At 55.3% G+C, this 21,944-nt stretch overlaps 2 protein-coding genes across 7 annotated transcripts; one reads left to right on the top strand and one right to left on the bottom strand.

Moving 5' to 3' along the window:
• The first annotated feature begins 6 nt into the window (after positions 1–6).
• Positions 7–3,144, top strand: THOC6 (THO complex subunit 6). Of its 3 annotated transcripts, XM_059415551.1 has the most exons (13): positions 8–326; positions 1,066–1,181; positions 1,288–1,352; positions 1,442–1,545; positions 1,629–1,666; positions 1,750–1,798; positions 1,911–1,982; positions 2,075–2,177; positions 2,260–2,309; positions 2,400–2,462; positions 2,561–2,671; positions 2,755–2,889; positions 2,982–3,144. In XM_059415551.1, the coding sequence occupies exons 1-13, from the start codon at positions 288–290 to the stop codon at positions 3,060–3,062; spliced, it is 1,026 nt and encodes a 341-aa protein (XP_059271534.1). In that variant the 5' UTR covers positions 8–287; the 3' UTR covers positions 3,063–3,144. The 3 variants fall into 3 exon arrangements, with proteins under 3 accessions (XP_059271536.1, XP_059271534.1, XP_059271535.1); XM_059415552.1 differs by lacking the exons at positions 1,629–1,666; positions 1,750–1,798; XM_059415553.1 differs by lacking the exons at positions 1,629–1,666; positions 1,750–1,798; positions 1,911–1,982 and having other exon boundaries at positions 7–326.
• Positions 3,145–3,194: 50 nt separating this feature from the next.
• Positions 3,195–10,711, bottom strand: BICDL2 (BICD family like cargo adaptor 2). 4 transcript variants are annotated; one of them, XM_059415547.1, is made up of 10 exons: positions 10,616–10,711; positions 9,122–9,417; positions 6,391–6,606; positions 6,136–6,252; positions 5,913–6,059; positions 4,906–5,097; positions 4,653–4,802; positions 4,094–4,224; positions 3,744–3,864; positions 3,199–3,665 (listed from the first exon to the last, which is right to left on the bottom strand). In XM_059415547.1, the coding sequence occupies exons 2-10, from the start codon at positions 9,401–9,403 to the stop codon at positions 3,504–3,506; spliced, it is 1,518 nt and encodes a 505-aa protein (XP_059271530.1). In that variant the 5' UTR covers positions 9,404–9,417; positions 10,616–10,711; the 3' UTR covers positions 3,199–3,503. The 4 variants fall into 4 exon arrangements, with proteins under 4 accessions (XP_059271533.1, XP_059271530.1, XP_059271529.1 ...); XM_059415546.1 differs by having other exon boundaries at positions 10,569–10,677; XM_059415548.1 differs by having other exon boundaries at positions 10,501–10,666.
• Positions 10,712–21,944: the final 11,233 nt, after the last annotated feature.

Genomic DNA, 21,944 nt, shown 5'->3' with positions numbered 1-21,944 from the left:
TCTGCGCAGGCGCGGAAGACGAGCGCCGCGCGGCTAGAAAGCGTGTGGGCTCGGCGAAGTGGGGGAGGGGACCTGTCTTAGAGGGACCGCGCTAGGCGCTACTTGGTGTTGGCGATCTTCGCGGCGGTCACCTTGGATCCTGAAGCTCTGTAATACTCGGCGGCCGCCTTCGCGCCGGGCCGGCCGGCGGTGTTGGGGCTGTCCGGCGCCCCGAAGGGAACCGCTCGCGGGCACGTTCAGACTTGTGAAACTGCGTCGCGCTGAGCGCCCTGGGATTTGTAGTTCTCATGGAGCGAGCTGTGCCACACGCGGTACCTCTGGGTCAGGTGAGGCGGGCGTGGTGCGCGGTGCCTTCTGGGGTTTGTAGTCCATGCCCGGCTAGGAAGAGGCTGGCAAGGAGTCATTCCTGAGCATGACTGCCCTGTTTTGTTTGGGACTCGGACTCTGACCAGGAGCGGCCTCTGACCCAGCATGATCTTAGGGGCCTAACGTGAAAGTTGGAGGGTAGGGATTAGAAGTCAGTATATTTTATGTATCGGGTTAATGGGGCCACTTTTTTTTAATAAAATTTTTTAAAAAGATTCTTTTGTCAAAGAGAGATCACAAGTAGGCAGAGAGGCAGGCAGAGAGAGAGGGAAGCAGGCTCCCCGCTGAGATCCCAGGACCAGGATCCCCGGACCCTGAGATCATGACCTGAGCGGAAGGCAGAGGCTCAACCCACTGAGCCACCCAGGCACCCCTGGAGCCACTTTTTAAGCGCTTTCTACCAGAGAGTTGTATGTGAAGCTCTAGATATATGAGCTCAGACACCTGTGACAAAGTCTCCCATGAACTCCATTTGCCACTTGAGGAGGCCAGGCTGGGCACTTGCTCAAGGTCCTGGTAGACATCACACCTTGACAACTCTTGGGACTCTGGGCACACACCCACTTGGTGGGCCGCCTCAAAGGATGGCTGAGCGATCTGGGCCGTGGGAGGCCGGACAGACCGCAGGGGTTGCAGGAAGGAGTCTGACTGGCAGGTCCTAGATGTTCCAGGTCGCCTTCATCCAGCTTCCCCCAACAGATGGAAGTGTTTCAGGCCCTGCAGAGGCTCCACATGACCATTTTCTCCCAGAGTGTCTCACCCTGTGGGAAGTTCCTTGCAGCTGGCAACAATTACGGGCAGATCGCCATCTTCAGGTATCCTCATCCCTGCTCCCACTATCCTGTAGCTCTAGCACTTGTAAGCCCTGTTACTGGCACCCCCTGCTTCTGACTCTCAGGCTGCCCTCCCCTCTCCCTTCAGCTTGTCTGCTGCTTTGAGTTCTGAGGCCAAAGAAGAAAGTAAGAAGCCCGTGGTCACATTCCAAGGTGGGTACAGCCATTGAGTCTGGCTTAGAGAACCCTGGGTAGGAGAGGGCAGCAGGACAGGGTCACTCAGGTTCTGCATTTCCGTCTAGCCCATGATGGGCCTGTCTACAGCATGGTCTCCACTGATCGACACCTGCTCAGTGCTGGGGATGGGGAGGTGAAGGCCTGGCTTTGGGCAGAGATCCTCAAGAAGGTAAGGAGTATGGAGCTGGGGGACAGTTGGGGTGCCTGGTCCCAGGGAGCCTCTGACATTATCCAGTGTTTCCTTCCGTGAAGGGCTGTAAGGAGCTGTGGCGGCGTCAGCCTCCATACAGGTAAGCTAGGGCCCTGTGGGCAAAAGGGGCTTGGAGGCAAAGGTACTGCCTCACCAGAGCTGACCTCACTTTCTCTCTCCCAGGACCAGTCTCGAAGTGCCCGAGATCAATGCTTTGCTTCTCGTCCCCAAGGTCTGAGCCCTTTGTGACTGGGGCTCTACTCTGCCCTGTTCTTGGTCCAGTCTTAAAAGCCTTTCCCCTCTCCCTGTCCTGATTCGATGTTGACTTGCGATTCCTTCTGTAGGAGAATTCTCTCATCCTGGCAGGGGGAGACTGTCAGTTGCATACGATGGACCTTGAGACTGGGGCCTTCACAGTGAGCAGGCCACGGGGCTGGGTGGTCAGGGCTGAATGGGAGTAGGGGCATCCTTTCAGGGTCTCCTCCTGACACTGGCCCTCCTCCTGCAGCGGGCTCTCCGGGGCCACACAGACTATATCCACTGTCTGGCACTGCGGGAGCGGAGCCCTGAGGTGCTGTCGGGTGGTGAGGATGGAGCCGTGCGACTTTGGGGTAAGTTAGTGTCTGGTTGGAGGGAAAGGTGGTGGCGAAGACTGGGGCCAGCAGGGCGCTTCTCACCGTCCTTCCCCCACAGACCTCCGCATAGCCAAGGAAGTCCAGACCATCGAGGTGTATAAGCATGAGGTGAGGGCACGCGCCACGCCCTGTCCTCCCTTCCACCTCCCTGGGCATCACCCATGTCTTCATCTCCTTCTCTTACCCTCTTTCCCCTAGGAGTGCTCGAGACCCCACAATGGGCGTTGGATCGGATGTCTGGCAACGGACTCAGACTGGATGGTGAGCAGGGCGAGGTGCAGAATGGGGTTACCACTCCGGGCCCTGCCAGCTAAGAGCCTGACCTCAAAGTGGCTGGGGACCCCCTCCCTTCTGCCCAGGTCTGTGGAGGCGGCCCAGCACTCACCCTCTGGCACCTCCGATCCTCCACGCCCACCACCATTTTCCCCATGCGGGCACCACAGAAACACGTCACCTTCTACCAGGACTTGGTGAGGCCCTCTGTCTTGCTTCTACCACCTTTGCCCGGTTCTCTCCAGTTCTGACCCCTGACTGCCCTCCCTACCCTCCACAGATTCTATCTGCTGGCCAGGGCCGCTGTGTCAACCAGTGGCAGCTGAGTGGGGAGCTGAAGGCCCAGGTGCCTGGCTCTTCCCCAGGGCTGCTTAGCCTTAGTCTCAACCAGCAGCCAGCAGCACCCGAGTGCAAGGTGGGTCCTGCAAGGGGCTGCGATGGTCCTCGGGGCGGGGAAAGGGGGGGACACATGTATGGCCGGGCCAGTCACCCCCATCTTGCCTCCAGGTCCTGACAGCCGCGGGTAACAGCTGCCGGGTGGATGTCTTCACCAATCTGGGCTACCGCGCCTTCTCCCTGTCCTTCTGATATGTGTCAACACCTCTTCTGTAGTAGGGATTTGGAGTGCTTTTTTTTCTTTCTTTTTTAATAAATAAATTTCCAGGCTGTTTTTCCGTTTATGTTCTTCCCAAGAATGGAGGCCAAGTTGGGGTAATGATTTTTTATATATTACTCTGTTCGACCTTGATACATAAATACCCACCCCCATCTCTGCCCTGGAGCATGCCAGGCGCAAGGTGCTTAGAAAACAGAGACCTATATAGATTTAAAACAGCTCTGCCTCACCTGTCCCGCCACCCACCTGGGGTCCCTGGCACCCAAAGCTAGCCCCTGCTCCCAGTGAGCCTTTGCCCAGCTTCCCGGGGCAGGGAGGGCACCAGCCCCCTCTGGAAGACGGGGCCCTGGTGCTACGTTGGCCAGAAGAGTTACGTGAACCAGAGGCCACTGGCGGCCCCCTTCGCCCGCCCTTCAGGTCCTTCGGAAGAGATTGCTCAGGAAGCCGCCGGCAGACCCAGGGCCCAGGCGCAGCGAGAAGCGCGGTGCAGCGCGACGCGGGGCTGATCCGGCCGTATTCAGCTCCTTCTGGCGTTGCGAGCGCAACTGCTGGCCGATCACCACCTGCATGTCGTCCTGCGCCGGCCCGAGGAGCGGGTCAGCGCACTGGCCCCGCCCCTGCCGGTCTCCCGCCCTTCCGGTCCCGCCCCTCACCTGCCAGGCCTCCAGCTCTTGCGTCAACGCCACCTTCTGGCGGATAGTACGAAGCAGCTCCCGAGAGAGCGAGTCCCTCTCCAGAGAGACGCGGCTGAGCTCCAGGGACAGTTCCAACGCTCTGCCGGCAAGAGGGGCAAAGAGTGGGTCCGAGGGCGCTCGGGCGTCAGGGAACGGGCGTGGCGAGACGCCGCTGCACCCCGACGGGAGTGGTGCTGCTGACACCGAAAGCAAGGTCGGAGGGCTCCTGGTGGGTGTGGGGATAACTATATCACATGGCGGGGGTTGGGGGTAGGATTCGAAGGCCCAGAGTGCCTGAGGGGCTGTGGTGCATGGTGGCAGAGGCTCACTTGTTCACAGCTTCGTCCCGATCCGAGAGGGCGCCGCTAAGGGCCTCCTCAGGGTCCTCCTGTGTTCGCAGCTCCTTCTGCCTTCGCAGCTCCTCCCGCAGGGACAGTATCTCTGTCCGCTGCAGCGTGATCTGTGGGCAGGGGAAGGCGAAAAGAAGCAGGTGGGTCCCCTGGGTCTCCCAGCAGCCAGGGCTTCAGGTCTCCAGGCCCTCCCTCGCCTGCTCCACAAACTCTCTGGGCAGCTGCGGCCAATGTGGAGAATAATCTGAGCCCCCGGGCTGGTGCAGGATGGGGTGGGGGCAGGGTGGTGTAAGCCTGCAGAAGGGATGCTGAGAGAAGCACTAGGAGGTAGGGCTGGGGGGTGGGGGGGATTGCGGCTTAGGAAGCCCTCCTGGAAGAGGTGGCATACAGTCTGACTCTTGAAGCATAACTACAAGTTTGTTGGGATGCAAATAGATCCATGTAGAGGGGGAATTAGTGGGCAAAGGCTCAGAGGTGTAGATGGGCAAGAGAAACTGGCCTGGGGAGGGGCTCTCCATCCACTCTCGCACTCCCACACCTCATCCTGCAGCCGGGCCACTTCGGCCTCCTTCTCCTCGAGTATCTCCCCTGGCCTCAGGGATGCTCGCTTCTTGGGAGGCTCCAGGCTTTTCTCTTGGGCTGAAGGCAGGTGGCTGAATGTCTCTTGGATCTCAGGGGACAGAGTGTTCTGTTCGCCAAAGGAATCTGTCAGTGAGGTGTCGGACCTTCTGGGGAAAGGAGGAGGAGCGGAGTCTGTATGGCACGTGGGGGCTAGTGGGTCACGAGCTCACCGGAGCGTCTCTGCATCCATCCGCTTTCTGGTCCTGGTCGCCGTCGAGGCTCTGAGCAAGCTCGGACTGCAGTGAGGCTACTGACACGTCGGCGTCCTGAAGGCGCGACTCCTCCTCCAGCTCCGAGACGCGCCTCTGCAGTCTCCGCAGCGCGCTCAATGCCTCCCCGGCCTCGGAGCGCGCGCGTTCCAGCTACGGAGGGACAGACAGAAGGGCAGAAGTGTGGTCAGTCAGCCAGGGACGCCCTGCGCCTTCATCCCGCCGCCGACCTACAGGGGGCGCCGGCGCGCCGCCCAGAGCCCGCAGTCCCGCGCGTCGGAGCACCCCAGGGATCCTGCTCCCACCCTCGGATCGCTGGGCGGCCTTGGACCGCGCAGGTCCCCTCGGCAGATCCCAATTTCCTCCTCTATAATGCAGGGTGCGGACAGGTGCCCTGGCTTTAAAGTTTCCAGTCCGCCTCCCCCCAGCCCCACCCCATCGGGTCACCTGGCGGGCCCCGCCCCCTCCCCGAACCGGTCGGCCTGCTAACTCTTCATCCTCCATGCGTTTATTGACCCTTCTAACCCCGCGCTGTGCTGAGTGCCTCACCCTCCCCTCGGCTCTTCATCATCCCCATCCCATCTCACAGACAAGGAAAGTGAGAAGGGATGTTGGGATCCGGGCCCGCGTTATTTCACCACAGAGTGCACGCTCCTGAGAGCTCAAACATCAGGCCATTGCTGCCTCTTGTCATTTCCTTTTGTGCATCTCCACTGCCCCAGACCTGGTCCAAGTCCCCGTCATCTCTGGCCTCCCAACTGCCGGGCTCTAATGGCTTCTAAAGGCAGACCACCCCTGCTCAGTCTCCTTCCAAAGCTCCCATGTGCCCTTGGGCTAATGCCCAGGCTCTCTTGGCTCAGCTTCTGGGGCTCCCGATGACCCAGCTGTGGCCTCCTCTCCCTGGAAGCCCCGAGGCAGTGGCCCCTGCCCTGGTCAGATACACCCCCCACCCCCCACCCACCGGTCACCTCCAGGCTATGCTCCCGCTTCTCACGCCGCATTAGCAGCAGCTCCTCGTGGGTGGCCCGCAGCCTGGCCTGGCCCTTCTCCACCTCCTCACGCAGGCCCCGGATCTGGGCCTCCAGGTCCTGCCGGCGGCCCTGCAGCATCTGGTTCTGGGGAGAGACCTCAGGGCTGGAGGGGGGGTGCCGGGCCAGCCCCAGATCACCCCCAGCCCCAGCTGGCACTCACCTCCCCCTGTAGACTCTCCAGCCGCGTCCTCAGCTCTGCTTCTGCCAGGACCTGAGCCTGGCACTGCCCCCGAAGTCCATCCACTTCCCTCTGAAGTTCCTGCTCGGTCTGGGAGGCCTGTTGGGGGTGAGGGGGAAGGCAGTGGAGCCCCCAGCTGGCCCTGAGCCTTGACCCCAAGCCCCATGCGCCCACCCCAACACTGGGACACAGACACCTGCCCTCCCTCTGTTAGGGACACAGGATCGGTTCTCCCACCTGGGCCAGCTGCTGGCTGAGCCGGAGGTTCTGCTCGCTGAGCTCACAGAGGGCCTGTGCCCGCTCACGCCCACTGTCCTGCTGCTCGCAGCGCTGCTCTCCCAGCTGGGCACGCAGGGCCTCCACGTCCCCCTCCAGCTCCACAGCTCTGGCCTCCCATTCAGCGCCCCGCACTGCCAGGCCCCGGCGGAGCTCATGGTTCTCCTGCTGCAGCCGCTGTGGGGGCCCGGACAGAGGGGTCAAGGACAGAGGGAGGGATGGGGGAGGGGAGGCTGGAGCAAACACACAGATGGACCCAGAGGGGTCTGGGGGTGCTGAGACAGATGTGGAAGCAAGAGGGAGAAGCAGGCAGAGAGTGAAAACCAGAGCCTTGGAGGAGGGGGGAGAGTGGAGAGAGGTTTCCAGGTCAGGCAGGAGGAGCTGATCTGGGACTGGAGGAGAGTGAGGATCCCTGATGCCCGCTCACCTCCGGCTGCTGCCTGGGCTTCTGCACCCGAGGTCGCAGGCGCCGTTTTTGGCGCCTGAGTCTGGCAGAATTTAAGCCCCGGCCCATGGCCTCACCAGCTGGTGTCCCAGGGGCTGTGGAGGCTCAGCCTCTGCTCAGCTCTTCTCCCCCAGCTCCTCTGGGCCAGCTCTCTCTAATTAACCCTGGCCAGCCCCGCCTGGGCCCCAGGCCTCAGCGTGCCCTCCCCAAAACCTGTCCAACAGGCGGGGGGACGCTTTTGTCACACCCAGCTGCCCGGCTTGGGGAGGCAGGTAAGTCGGGGGGCCAGCCTCTGGCCCCCACTCTCTATAAACCCTCAAAGCAAGAAGGCAGTGGTAAACGTATGGTGCTCCAGATATTAGGCACTCCGACCAGGCCCTGTGCTTGCGCCTTCCTGGTGCCATTTCAACCAGCCAATCACAGTTAGAATTGTCAGTGTACTTATTTTCTATATGAGGAGCCTGGGGGTCAGAGAGGTCAAATGCCTTGCCCAAGGACACACAGTAAAGCAGTGAGGCAGCAATTCCAACCCACGTGCACAAACTCTTAACCAAATATCGTGGGGGCAACAAGAGCTCTAGGGTTAAATCCCCAGGTTCAGGGTCCACTTGTCCTCGCTGGTGCCCTGCTGTGCTGCTCTCCTTGATTACACAAGCTCTTTAATACCCCCTAGGTTCCGGCTCCCTAGTCAGCCCAGCAGTACTTCCTGAGCTCCTCCCACTGTGGGGTCTGGCTGTCTGCAGCACTGGAGACCACAGAGTTCCTAGCCTCTGGTAGCTTAGAGTCTAGAGACTCAGGTGCATGGACACAGGCTTGAACTTGGTCAAACTTGGTCGTTTCAGAGAGAGTGTGTAAGGGCTGTAAAGAAGCCCTGATGAGGAAGAGTGGGGTAGGCTGGGGGGTTCTTTAAAGAGAAAGTGACGTTTGACTTCACACCTAAAGAGCAGGATGGAAGAGGGCTACACCAAGGAACAGCACGTGCAAAGGTCCCAAGGGAACACGTGGGGGTTACTTGAAAAACTAAAAAGAGGTTCCAGGGGAGGACAGCAGTGTCACTGGCCGAGGCCCTCGAGCAGGGACTTTTGGGCCCTGGTGAAGAGTGTCATCATTGTAAGTGAGATGGGGAGCCGTGAGGGGATTTTAGGCAAGGACAGAAATGATCCGATTTGCAAGTCTTTTTTTTAAGTTGAAGTCTTTTTTTTTTTTTTTTTTTTTTTTTTTTTTTTTCAGAGAGAGTGAGCCCAAGCAGACAGAGTGGCAGGCAGAGGCAGAGGGAGAAGCAGGCTTCCTAGGCTTCCTGCTGAGTAAGAAGCCCGATGTGGGACTCGATCCCAGGATGCTGGGATCATGACCTGAGCCAAAGGCAGCCGCTTAACCAACTGAGCTACTCAGGCATCCCCCGATTTGCAATTCTTGAAGATGCCTCTGGTGGCCCCATAATGGAGCATGGAGAATGGGCTCTGGGGGCAGGAGTGGAAGCTGGGCATGAGTGAGGAGGCAGCTGCAGGGCTGGGGCAGAGGCGATGTTGGCTTCAGCCAGCTTGGAGGCTGCAGAGACCCTGGGAAGCGGGTAGATTCAGAATCTGGTTTAGGGGGAAAATCCCTAGGGCTTGCACATGCGGGAGAAGAGAGGTCATGAGACGCTTGGGCTCTGGTCCTGATATGGGAAGTGGGGATGAGGACCACAGGTGATGGGGTCAAGATGCTCCACTTAAATGGTGACATGCCCACTAGGTGGCCAGGGGAGGAACTGAGGGACATGAGCTCCCCAGGTCTATCCTGAAGCAATGGTTGGGGCTCTATGGATGCTGGTCGGGGTTGTCCGGGGTGATTAGGGGCCCGATGTGACCCTCAGAATGGCTGTGTAGCTGAGGACAGCCTGGGCAGAGGGGGGAATTCTATGTTACATGTCTAGGAGAGAATTGGCCGAGATAACGCACAGGAAGGGCTTAGCCCAGGGCCAGGCAGGGAAGGGGTGCCCAGTAACTGGTGGCTGGGGTTGTGCCATCCCACTGAGTGGCAAGACCCAAGATTCAGAGAAGACCAGTGGCTGGCCCAGGGTCCCACAGCCAGGCAGAGGCCTGAACCTAGCTCCTGGCTTGTCCTCAACCACTGGAGAATCCCTCCAGGAACACGGGGCCCAGTGAACTGCTCTTCCGGGGGCCTCCCCCTGCGCACCTGTCTCCCACCTGCCCTCCACCAGCTCAGGCTGTCCCCTGTCCCACCCCGCCCCGGCCGCCAGCTCACTTCCTCTCGCTCAGAGTGCTGGGTGTTCAGTGTCTCCAGCTGCCGCTGTAGCTCCTCATTGCGCTCCAGAAGCATCTTGCCAAGCTCCGCGGCCAACAGCAGGTCCTTCTCCTTCTGCTGCAGCTGGAGGGCCAGGTCCTCGGGCTCCTCGGGCCCCGGGCCCCCTCCCAGGAACGAGTCCCGCCTTTCCAGCACGAAGGGGAAGAAGCCCTCATTGCCACTGGGGGAGGCACCTCCAGAGAGCAGCCCCGACAGGAAGCCTGGTCCTTGTGGGGAGCTCATGGTGGCTGCAGCCTCTGTGGGCACAGGAGGGTCAGTGGGGACAGGCAGCTGGTTGGGACTTGCCCCCTGCTGGTCAAGATCTGGCCTTGTGGCAAGGGCCTCCTTGGGCTGTGAAGGGTTAATGATCTGCGTCTTGGCCACCCAGCTCCGTTAATGTCCCCGGGGTAAACTGAGGCAGGGAGTACAAGGAAATAAGCTGCTGTTGACAGACATCCTCTGCCCCCAGGTAACTGTCCCAGTGCTCCAGGACCTTGCTGACCTGGCTCCCAGCCCCTCACCAGCAGGGAAGCTCTTTCTAGAAGCCAAGTTCTCAGAGACTCAGGACTCCAGAGGAGCTCAGCCTTTTCCCCTCCCAGAGTACAGGCCTTGGGAATTTAGGCCTGCGGATCCCTTCTCTTCTAGAAGCCCAGGACCCCAGCCCCCTTCCCTCCCAGGTATCCTGGTCCTTGTTTTCCTATTTTCACAAGATCCAGGTGTTTTGGTCCCCATGCCTTGGAGCTCAGGTGCCCAGACCCAGTCCTCCCATTCTGGAGTGTTGGCCCCAGTTTCCCAGGGGCCCCAGGGCAGGCCCAGGGCAGGGCCAAATAACAAGTTGTACCAGCAGACGGTGGGGCCACTCCAGGTTTCTGTTTACTTCCCGGCCCGCCCCTGGGGACAGGAGCCCGGTGGTGCTCTCCCAGGGCTGCTTAGGGCCCGGCTGATCCGGGGCTCAGAAGAGACACACCAGATTTCGCTGGCACCCTCCCCACCTCCAACCCTCTGGGGGATCCCCCCCACCCCCCCCCCACGCGCCCACACCCCCCCCCCACACACACACCTGTCCCTTCCACTCCAGGTGTCCAAGCCCAGCCCCATCCGCAGGACCCAGTTGTCGCAGTTGTTCCGGCCCAGCCGGGGTCCCGGAGTCTCCCTAAGGTGGCCCCTGTGGCCCCAACCCCGCTCTGGAGACCCGGGGGCGTCCCTTCTCCTCCCGCCTTCTCGCACCTTCTCGTACCGAGCCGCTGTTTAGCATCTCGACCCAGGCGTCTGGACCCCCAGCTCCTCGACACCCCCCACCCCGCCCCGCCCCAGGCGTCCGAGGCTCAGCGACCACCTACCTTCCTGCCCACGCCTCCAGGCTCGACCACCCCACCCCCGGCGCCTTCTCGCGCCGACCCTGTTCTACCTGAAGCTCCAACGGCCCGCGTCCTCGGGCGCCCCCCAGGCTCTCACCCGCCGACGCCGGGCTCCCTCCAAGGTCCCCGCGGTCCCGGATCCCCTCTTCCGGAGGCGGCGCCAGGTGCCCAGCCGGCGCAGGTGAGGGGGCGGTGCCGCGGGCAGGACTGGGGCGCCCCCTGGCGGCCGGAGTGGCCGGGCGGGGCTGAAGGAACGTCGCCTCCACCCAGCTCTGGGCACCTGCTCCGTGCCGCTGCCATCGGAAACCGTGGGCCCCATTAATTGATCACCTGTTGGGTGTAGATCCCACGCTGCGCACAAACGTCAGCTCCTTTCCCCTCACAACTGCCCTGTAGGGTAGGACATTACTGAGAATGACAACGAGGACAAATACAACATACCAAGCACTCTGCTAAGTAAGCTCTTTTATGAGCACAACTCGTTTACTTTTATGACATCCTAATGAAGCAGGAACTGCTATTGTCCTCATTTTACAGATGAGGAAGCTGAGGCTGAGGGGGACCCCTCACTTGCTTGGGGCTCTCCGTCTTGAGGTGGCCCAAGGCTGGACCCCATGCTCCAGTGCGAGGACAGAGGACTTGGTGTGGAGGCCAGGAGCATTTGGGGTGGGTCCAGCCCAAGGCCGCCTGGGCATGCCGGGTGATAAGTCTCTCCAGACTCCCAGGGCTTGCTGGCGGGAGGTCCGGGGCCTCCTGGCCTGGTGGGCAGGGACAAAGGGAGGGGTGGAACAGCGGTGTGCTGGAAGTTCTATCAACAGCAGGCTTTCTGGCGGAAAAAAAGAAAGGCCTAGTTTGTAGACTTGGCAATTTCGGAGGGTTAGTGATCCCTGCTTGGCAGATTTCGAGCTACCCCCGACATTATTGCGTGAGTGTTTGGGAAGGGATGTGCGCTACTGGCTTTTGTCAGCTGGGAGCAGCTGGGAGCAGGCCTCTGGCTGGCTGTCAGGACTCCTGGGTGTCGGGGGCCTGGGGCCAGCTGCCTGGGTCTTAGAGAAATAAGGAAGATGGGAGCTGGACCTCCTGACTTGTGGGAAAAGGGTTCAAGGACTCCTTGGAAGGATGGTTTAGGGGCTGGGATTGCTGGGTCCTGGGAAGGCTAGGACAAGGTTTCCTGCCAACACGGAGTAGGGGTGCCAGTTGGCTTTGCAAAGAGGTTTGAGGGTGGCATGGCCTAGCGAGGCCACCATGTCTTCCCACAGCACCCGTGACAACAGCCTGGTGGACTTTGGAGATGCCTCAGTCTCTCCTGGGTGCCACCATCTGACCCCTTCAATGCCTAGCCCACCCCCCACACACCCATATTTAGCACATGTTCCCTGAGCCCCGCCTTCTGCCAGGCAGGGGGCTGGACTCACCTGGTGATAAGTGGGCAAGTCCTTCCTCCCAGGAGGTTTGAAGCTCTACCCAGGAGCAGGGAGGGGGCAGAGACCTATAAACCAGAAATGAACTCATAAAGCAATACAGCAAAGGAGGTTGTCTCACAGACTCCAGCATCCATGGCTTCGGGCCAAATTCCAATTTGGCCGTATGTTCTCTGGATGTCCCTGGGTCATTCAGCTGATGAACCTCTGCAGCCCTTAATTTCCCTGTCTGGACAATGGGGATGATAGCATTTGCTAGCTTCAAGGGTTGTGGGGCTTAAGTAAGGGTCCAGTCCTGCTGGTGGCCCTCAGCAGGGGCAGGGCAAGGGCACAGAAGTGACTCACCACCCATGTTCCAGAGAATCCCACAGCCACCCTCTGAGGTCATACCATTCGAGGACCAGAAACCAGCTCAGGGAGGCCGGGTGATCTGTCTGTGCCTGTAATGGGAGGCCCCCAGCCCGCCTTGCCTGGCGCTCAGCCTCAGTCAGTCTTTGGATGTTTAAATCAGTGCCCTGCTGCCTCTGGACCCAGGAATTCTGGCTTCCAGCTGCCCAGCCCCTTCCCTGCCCCTCAGCTCCCCTCCCCCAACCTCCCTGCTGATTCCAGCAGGAAAATGGATCCGAGGGGGGGGTGCAGAGTGTCCCCAGGAAGAGGCCTGGGACAGTGAAGGGAGGGGAAAATAAGCCAGCCCTTGGAGAGTCAGCCCTCTCACAGGCCTGTGCTCACCCTAGGACGTTCTCCCCCACCTTCCCCGCCACCTGCTGGGCCTCCTGCTGTGCCAGATCTTGGTTCCAAGGTCTCCTCCCTGGGGAAGACTTCACATACCTCACAGAGCCAGGGGCAGTCGACACTGGCATCCAGAGACCAGCAGATGCCCCCTGCTGTAGAGGCAACCCCATGGGAATGGCTCAGGTCCAGACCAAGGGGCCTGCAGGCTTTTATGACACAGTCTATGAACAATAAGAAGAATTGTTGGGAGCACTTTAACCCTCCATATGAGACAGGTCACGCCGAACGCGCTGGTCGACAACTCGCTGTTTCTATTTAACCTGATGTTTCCAATTTTCTTCCCATCTTTAAAAATAAAGCCGCCAAAAATAAAAAAGTCAGCTTTATGGAAGTAGGTATTTGTTTCCTAAGGCTGCTGTTACAAATCACTACAACCTGGGTGGCTTAAGCAATGATTTATTGTCTCAGGGTTCCAGAAGCCAAAAGTCCAAAAGCAGAGTAGGGACAGGGTTCGTTCCTTCTAGAGGCTTCGAGGATGAAATCTATTCCGAGCTCTCTCTTAGCTGCTAGAGATCCTGGATGTTCCCTGGCTAGGAAGAACCCTGCTCCAAGCTCTGCCTGCCTCTTTACATGGGCCCCCCCTGGGTCTTCTCTATGACCCTGGGTCTCAGATCGCTCTCCACTTTCTCTTATAAGGACATGACTCATTGATGTAGAGCCCATCCTAAATCCAGAATGGTCTCATCGTGAAATCTTTCTTTCTTCGCTTATTTATTTTTTAATATTTTATTTATTTATTTATTTGACAGAGAGAGACACAGTGAGAGAGGGAACACAAGCAGGGAGAGCGGGAGAGGGAAAAGCAGGCTTCCTTCCTGCCGAGCAGGGAGCCCAGTGCACATCCCAGGACCCTGGGATCATGACCTGAGCCAAAGGCAGATACTTAACGACTGAGCCACCCAGGTAGCCCGGGAATAGTTTTCATAGAATAAAACTCACCAAGTTTAGTATTTCATTTGATGAGTTTTTAACAAATATCTGGGGTGTAAGTGCTTCCACAGTCATGGTAGAGAGGACTTTCTTCACCCCCAGCACGCCTCAAGCCTCTTTGCAGTCTGTCTTCTGTAGCTCATCCCTGCGACCACTGATCTGCTTTCTGTCACTATCATTTTGTCTTTTCCAGAATCCTCTCTAAATGGAATCCTGTCTAGTGGATGGTCTTTTGTGCCTGGCTTCTTTGATTTAGCGTAATGGTTCTGAACTCATCTGTGTTGTATGTATTGGCGGAATCCATAGTTTTGAAAATTTTCCAACCTCAAGAAAAATTGCAGGGATAATATAATACCACACCATCTCTATGGACTCGCAGTTGCGAATGTTTTGCCCCATGTACTTTATCTCTCTCTTACACAGCACATACCTGCACACATTTTGCTAAACCATTGGCTACCTCAGCCGGCATCTCCTGAGGGCACAGATATTCTATGTAATCAGGGACCATTATCACATGCGACAAACCAAACAATAAAATAAGACACAATAACCTTACCTAATGTACAGCCCGTGTTCTAACGTTCCTGGTAATAACATTTTAGACAATGTGAAATCAAGGACCACATACTGCATTTAACTATCATTTCTCTTAGGTCTCCTTTAATCTAAAATAGTCCATTAGGGGTCCTGGGGGGCTCAGTCGGTTAAGCACCTAACTCTTGATTTCAGCTCAGGTCACAATCTCAGGATCATGAGATGGAACCCCCAGCCCTCCCTGTGGGCTTGGTGCTCAGAGGGAGGCTGCTTCTCTCCCTGTCCCTCTGCCCCTTCCCCTGTTCAAGTTTTTTTTTTTTTTTTTAAGATCTTATTTATTTATTTGAGAGAGAGAGAGCGTGAGAGGGGAGAAGGTCAGAGGGAGACGCAGACTCCCCCCACCAGCTGGGAGCCCGATGCAGGACTCGATCCAAGGACTCCAGGATCATGACCTGAGATGAAGGCAGTCACTTAACCAACTGAGCCACCCAGGCATCCCTCCCCTGTTCAAGTTCTTTCTCTCACTTTCTCACTCTCTCTCAAATTAATAAACCTTTTATTTTTATTTTATTTAAAAAAATTTTAAAGATTGTATTTATTTATTTAGTTGACAGAGAGAAAGAGAGAGAGACAGCAAGAGAGGGACTACAAGCAGGGGGAGTGGGAGAGGAAGAAGCAGCACTCCACCACCACCACCGCCGAACAGGGAGCTGGATACATGGCTTGATCCCAGGACCCTGGGATCATGACCTGAGCTGAAGGCACACTTAGCAACTGAGCCACCCAGGCACCCAGTAATAAACCTTTTAAAAAATAAAAAATAAAATAAATAGTCCATTGTTGGGACCCCTGGCTGGCTCAATATATAGAGTGTGCGACTCTTGATCTTGGTTCGAGTGATGGGTTTGAGGCCCATGTTGGGTGTAGAGCCTAGTTTAAAAAATAATAATAAAGAAAGAAAGTCTGCTTGTCTTTTTCTGTGTCTTTCAGGACACTGATTTTTCTTTTTTAAGGACTCCATGGCTCAGTCAGTGGAGTGTGTGACTCTTGATCTTGGGGTTGTGAATTTGAGCCCCAACTTGGATACAGAGATTACTTAAAAAGAGAAACATCTAAAAAAAAAAAAAAAAAGCACTCCAGGCAGCTGCTTTTCCAAAATGTTTCTGAGATTTATCCCCGAAGATGCATTTGGATACAGTTTGGTCATTGCCGTATGGTTTTTCATCCAATGTTTATGCCCCAATTTATTTCTCTACTCTTCTATCAGGGAGAACTTAGCCTTTTGGCACTTTTTCAATGTTATAAACAACGTTCTAATGCACGTCGTTGTACACAGACCTCCATGGACACGTGGGTGGGAGTCTTATGCTGTTATCCATCTAGAAGTGGAATCAGCAGGGGGAGGTGTTCCGTCGTTCTCCTATGTGTAATGGCCATCCTGCAGCTTAGAAGGCTTCAAACAATGATCTGGTATCCTGTTCCACAGCGTCAAGGGTGGGCTGGGGGCCGCTTAGGATTCTTGCTGCTGGGCTCTCGCGCAACTGCACATGAATAGTGGCTGGGAAGTCTTCTCGGCTCAGAAGTCTTCTCGGCTCCTGCATCTGGCGCCCGGGCTGGACGTCTGGGTCACTGGATCAGCTGGGACCAGTCGGTGTTTCCCTCACCATGTGGCCCCTGCCTGTGGCCTGCAGGGATGTCCTCACAGGGTGTCGAGGCCAGACATGGCAGCTGCTTCCCCCAACACAAGGGTCCGAGAGGCCTGGGCGAAAGCTGCAAGTCTTCTCAAGACTCAGCCTTGGAGAACCTCAACCCCAAGGACCATCGCTTCTGTGGCATTCTGCTGATCAAGCCACTGGGGTCAACCCAGGCTGGGGGTCGGGGGGAGGTAGAGGGGGGAGGATTTGAGTCCACCTCTCAGTGGGAGGAGAAACAAAGAATTTGCAGCCATCTCTTACCCACTATGGAGGCTATGCTCTTTAGCTCCTTTAAATATGGCCAAACTGGTTTGCAAAGTGTAGGTATTAATTTACACTCTGTAATAAAGATTCTGACTCCATTTTTGATGTTTGATGGCTGACAGCCTTAAAGCTACACGCCTCCTTCTCCCCCTGTGCTCCACGTAAGGGCAAGCCGATTAGAAGGCGCTGGCGCTCTCTCCGCAGCACTGGAGGGAAATTTAAAGCAGGGAAGCCCTGGCCAGTGTGTGTGGGCCTCCACCCAGCCTCCCCCTGCCCATTGCCATGATGAGAGCCCCTCCTTGCTCTCTCAAGCCATCTCAGACTTTCTTGGACACTGGCCCTGCTGCCCATGGAAAACCGCGTCATCAGTTGACCGGAATGTGCGTCGTCAGTCTTGTCACAGTGTCTTGGTATGAGCGGCCTCATCTGTCTTCACATCTGAATCCCATTTTGGGTGAAAACTTGACCCCCTAGAGGGGCAGCCACGAAACACACTCCTGACAGCAGCACGAGTTTCACCCGGCTTACGCCTGTCTACAACTTGACATCACCAGACGTTTAAATTTCTGCCGATGTGGTGGCAAACACGGTGTGAAATAATAGGGAAAAAAATGTGAGTGTGTATATCTCTGTATCTCCACTTGCCCCTAGGTGCTAGCACAAAGCTCCCCAAACCCTTGTAAATCAGGCTGCCAGGGACATGAGGTTTTTATTACAGTTGGTGTCATGGAAGTGGGATCTGACAGAATGGCCCTGACTCACAGAAATGTGGTTTGGGAAGAGAAAGGGCAAAACGGTGGGCAACGAGGAGACTCTAGTTCCTAGTGGCCACGTGGTGACCCACGTTATGAAGCAGGAGCTGTCGGGCACTCAGTCACTCCCGGGAAGGGCTATCTGTGGAACATAGCGATGGAGCCAACTTCCTGAGAGCTGGTTCATTGGAGCCCTATGGAAATGCAAACTATTTTGTATGAAAAAGACAAAATATTCAATCCCTTGCTTATCTGTAATAGTTAAAATGCAGTTAAAAGAGAATGCTGGGTCAGACCTCGCTGCTTCGGCCACTCGCCTAAAAGCCACTCCCCAAGGGAAAAGTGATCCAGTGACAGCAGAAAGGACCTCTGAGACCTCTGCTTGCCAAGGAGGTAGTCAGTGTAGGGGAAGAGCAAAACCGAGAAGCCACTGGAACCAGGGGCCAGGGCGAAGGAGTTGTTTCATTTCATAGATCATTATCATTAGCTTCCGAGGAGCCCTTACTGACTTGGGAGAGTGACTCACGTGGGGCCTGTCTTGGGCTGTGAATGCTGGAAGAACATGTTTGGGTGAGTCAGGACCCACGGCTCCCTATTAAACAATCACAGATGGCCGCACACGATCCAGACCCACGGGAGGGAACAGCCAGCGTAGCAGTTGGGATAAAAACCACTGTAAGGTCTGTTTCCCCCAAGCAGGTGGGCTGTCTGTTCCTCTGTATAAATGCCAAGCGGAGCACCCCAGATAAAGCAGCTTATGTGCTCTCTAGGCCAGCCACGCAGGACTGGCTTCATGATGGACATTCACCCTCTGAATATGCTGGTTTCCCAGGTCATGGTAAAGGTTCTGGTTAAGGGATGACCTTTTGCACGGGGACCCCATATCACCCGCAGCTCCAAAATTGAAGGGCAGTTTGGGAAATCTTTTAGCATTTGCTGTCTCTGCTTCCTCTTGTGGGTCTTAGTAAAAATAAAAATGTGGGGCACCTGGCTGGCTCCGCCAGTAGACATGAGACTCTTGATCTTGGGGACATGAGTTTGAGCCCACGCTGGATATAGAGAACACATGAAATAAAAAAAAAATAGTGTTAGGTTAATTAATGAGTAAATGAGGAAAGTCAGAGAAGAGAGTCAAGAGGCTGGTCTGAGCAGGGTGGGAAATTGAAACAGTTATTAAAGAATAAGGAGAGTATGGGGCGCCTGGGTGGCTCCGGGGGTTAAAGCCTCTGCCTTCCGCTCAGGTCATGATCTCAGGGTCCTGGGATTAAGCTCTCTGTTCCTGGGATTAAGCTCTCTGCTCAGCGGGGAGCCTGCTTTCCCCTCTCTCTCTGCCTGCCTCTCTGCCTACTTGTGATCTCTGTCTGTCAAAGAAAGAAAAAAAAGACTAAGGGAAGTGGAGTGATAGAAACAAAATAATGAGGAGAAAGAGAAGGGAGAGTAGAGTGGCAGGACACATCCCAGCAGGGTGGAAATCTTGAGATGGTTTTGTTGTTGTTGTTTTATTATTTTTTTAAATTATTTTTTAAAAGATTGTATTTATTTATTTGACAGACAGGGATCACAAGTAGGCAGAGAGAGAGGAGGAAGCAGGCTCCCTGGTGAGCAGAGAGCCCAATGTGGGGCTCAATCCCAGGACCCTGGGATCATGACCTGAGCTGAAGGCGGAGGCTTTAATCCACTGAGCCACCCAGGTGCCCCTGTTGTTGTTTTTCTAGATGGTTTCTTTTAAGTGGGGTGCATAAATGTTGAATTGATGGAATGGAAACAATGTGTCCAATCTGACACATTTGGACACATATATATACTCCTAAAACCCTTATGGTCATGGTGATATTCATAACTCCTCACATTAACCTCATGCCTCTTACCTCCCCCAACCCTGCCCAGGCAAGCACTGATCTGCCTTCTAGCACCATCGATTAGTTCACACTTACTGAATATGCGTGGGACCACGCAGGGTGATCTGTTTGGTTGCCTGGCTCTTTTTGTTTGTCTTCAACATTAATCTTTTTTTCACTGTGGTGGAAATACACAGACTGAAGCTTTGCCATCTCAGCTGTTTGGGTACTGCCAACATTCCCACTGTCCTGAAGCCCTCAACCCCATGTGCTCCCAGATCCCCCCCTCAGCTGCTCCAACCCAGACTGTGTCCCTATTAAATACTGACTCCACATGCTCCGTCCCTTGGCCCCTGGCACCTACCATCTACTCTCGGTTCCTGTGGTTTTGATGACACTGAGTACTTCATAGAAGTAGAATCTTTTTTTTTTTTAAAGATTTTATTTAAATCTTTTTTTTAAAATAAAGATTTTATTTATTTATGACAGAGAGACACAGTGAGAGAGGGAACACAAGCAGGGGGAGCTGGAGAGGGAGAAGCAGGCTTCCTGCTGAGCAGGGAGCCCGATGCGGGGCTCAGTCCCAGGACCCTGGCATCATGAACTGAGCGGAAGGTAGATGCTTATGACTGAGCCACCAAGCTGCCCCTAGAAATAGAATCTTAAGAGTATTTGTTTGCCATTAGGTCTTTTTAGGTACAGTTCCTGTTGATTTAATTTTTTCCCCTTTGAGTGGGCCATACTTTCCTGTTTCCTTGTATGCCTTTTTAAAAAAGGATTTATTTGTTTATTTTAGAGGGGGGTAGGGGCAGAGGGCAAAGGAGAGCAGACTCCCCAGTGAGCACGGAACTCCACGCTGGGCTGAATCTCACAACACTCAGATCTTGACCTGAGCAGAAATCAGGAGGATGCTTCATCCACTGAGCCGACTAGGCGATCCTGGTTGGTTGTTTTTTTGTTTTGTTTTGTTTTAAGATTTTATTTATTTATTTGACAGAGATCACAAGCAGGCAGAGAGGCAGGTGGGGGAGGGTGGGGGACGAGGGGACAGGGTCCCTGCTGAGCAGAGAGATGGATGAGGGGCTCAATCCCAGGACCCTTGGATCATGACCTGAGCCGAAGACATATGCTTTAACCCACTGAGCCACCCAGGCGCCCCTATTTGTTTCTTAATCTCTACACCCACCACCAGCCTTGAACTCATAACCTCAAGATCAAAAGTCACCTGCTGGGGTGCCTGGGTGGCTCAGTGGGTTAGGCCGCTGCCTTCGGCTCAGGTCATGATCTCAGGGTCCTGGGATCGAGTCCCGCATCGGGCTCTCTGCTCAGCAGGGAGCCTGCTTCCTCCTCTCTCTCTGCCTGCCTCTCTGCCTGCTTGTGATCTCTCTCTGTCAAATAAATAAATAAAATCTTAAAAGAAAAAAAAAAGTCACCTGCTGAGTCTCCTGATCTCAGTGTTATGAGATCAAATCCTGCACAGGGCTCAGCTCTCAGTGAAGAGTCTCCTTGAGTTTCTTTCTCTTCCTCCATGCCTCCCCACCACATACTCAAAAAACAAATAAACAAGTAAATAAATTAAATCTTAAAAAAAGAAAAAAAAGTTATCTGCTCCACCGACTGAGTCAGTCAGCCGGACTTGTGATTTTTTGGTGGAACCCTGGACATTTGAGTCTAACAATGCTCTGGACCCCAGATTCTTCCTCCCTCTTTGTTATTGTGCTTGTGGATTGTGTCTGTTTTTGTGAAGGTCGTGGGCGGTCTCTGCGCCTGGGAGCAGCCTCCCGGGTACACTTACCCTCTTCCCAGGTCCTGTCTGAGCCCTTCCTGGGACACGTGCTTTCTCACTCCACCTCCCCAACCCCATGCACAATTGTTTTGTTTCATTGTGGTTTTCCGGAGGTGGGAGTGGGAGCTGGTGTTTTCTTTAGCAGACGTATAATGGACACGTAACACTGTGTAAGTGGAAGGTGTGCAATGTGTTTATCTGACACATTTATACACAGCAACAACTACCACCGGTGGTGCCCACGAACACCACAAGCACACCACATCATTATCGTTTCTTCCACATGGTGCGAACCCCTAAGATCTCCTCACCCGGCAGTTCTGAAGCATGTGACATGGGAGTGTTGACTGTAATGCCTGTCCTGGATCTTAGATCTCCATGACCTACTACTGAAACCACATCTCCCCAGTTCCTTCTCCCGGGAGCCCAGCCCCTGGTAACCACCATGCTACTCTATTTTCTGTCTCCATTATATGCAGTGGTTTCAAATGTTCTAGTTTTGGGGGGGGGGGTATAGCCCAGGGGTAGAGCATTTGACTGCAAATGTTCTAGTTTTTAATATCTGGCTCCTGAAAGCGGAAAAGTGAACAATGAGGGGGGCTTAAGGCACCGGCCCTTCAAATCCCCTGGTAGTCACCTCAGCAGGAGAGACAGGGGCTCACCACAGTGGGTGGGGGACAGCAGTGGCTGCCCACCTCTGTGCATCTCTGGGCTGAGATTCCTGATATCTGGAGGACAGGGTCCCTTTTGTCCACCCTAGTTCTCACGAGCTGCAGTGTGGCTGCATGTGCGGAGCTCGGCTCAGAGAGTGCTGCTACTGTGCTAAAAGCTGAAATCCATGGCAGTCTGCCTCCCAGAGCCTTCCCCAGAAGGTGTAAGCCTTCCGCAGGACTCTAGAGTTCTGAAGTGGCTACTGGAGGTTCTGTTAGCGCACTTGTTGTCCCGGTGGGGAGACAATTCCCAGTGCTGCTTCCTCCGCCATTTCCCCAGGATCTTCCCTGATCCAAGGCCTTTGGCACGAGTGATCCTGGATGGAGAAGAGAAGTTTTCCGACTCCTTGACCTAGGAGCCCTGTGCACTTTGCCACCGAAACCCACTGGCAAAGCCCTGACTTGGGCTACGATTAGATGGGAGGTAAGAATATAAGTGTTGGTAAAACGGTGCAAGTTGGAATGTTGGGGCGGGCCTGCTGGCAGGAGGTCGTGTCTCCTTTATGTACTGTTTTATGCAAGTGGATATTATGTCACATAAGGAAACACGTCCCCACGTTTGCATTGTACAACCAAAACCTGTCGGTTTTGCCCTGAGTGGGTTAAGTACTAAACAGAGATTAGTACTGTGAGGGTTGTGAGGGTTGGTGGAATTAAGGTAAAAGTCGGAGAACTGGTATGTTGGAACAGGTGTTACATGAG

Source organism: Mustela nigripes, chromosome 11 (genome assembly GCF_022355385.1).
Source record: "Mustela nigripes isolate SB6536 chromosome 11, MUSNIG.SB6536, whole genome shotgun sequence".
NCBI classification, from domain to species: Eukaryota; Metazoa; Chordata; class Mammalia; order Carnivora; family Mustelidae; genus Mustela; species Mustela nigripes.
This window is presented reverse-complemented; position numbering and strand designations above follow the sequence as displayed.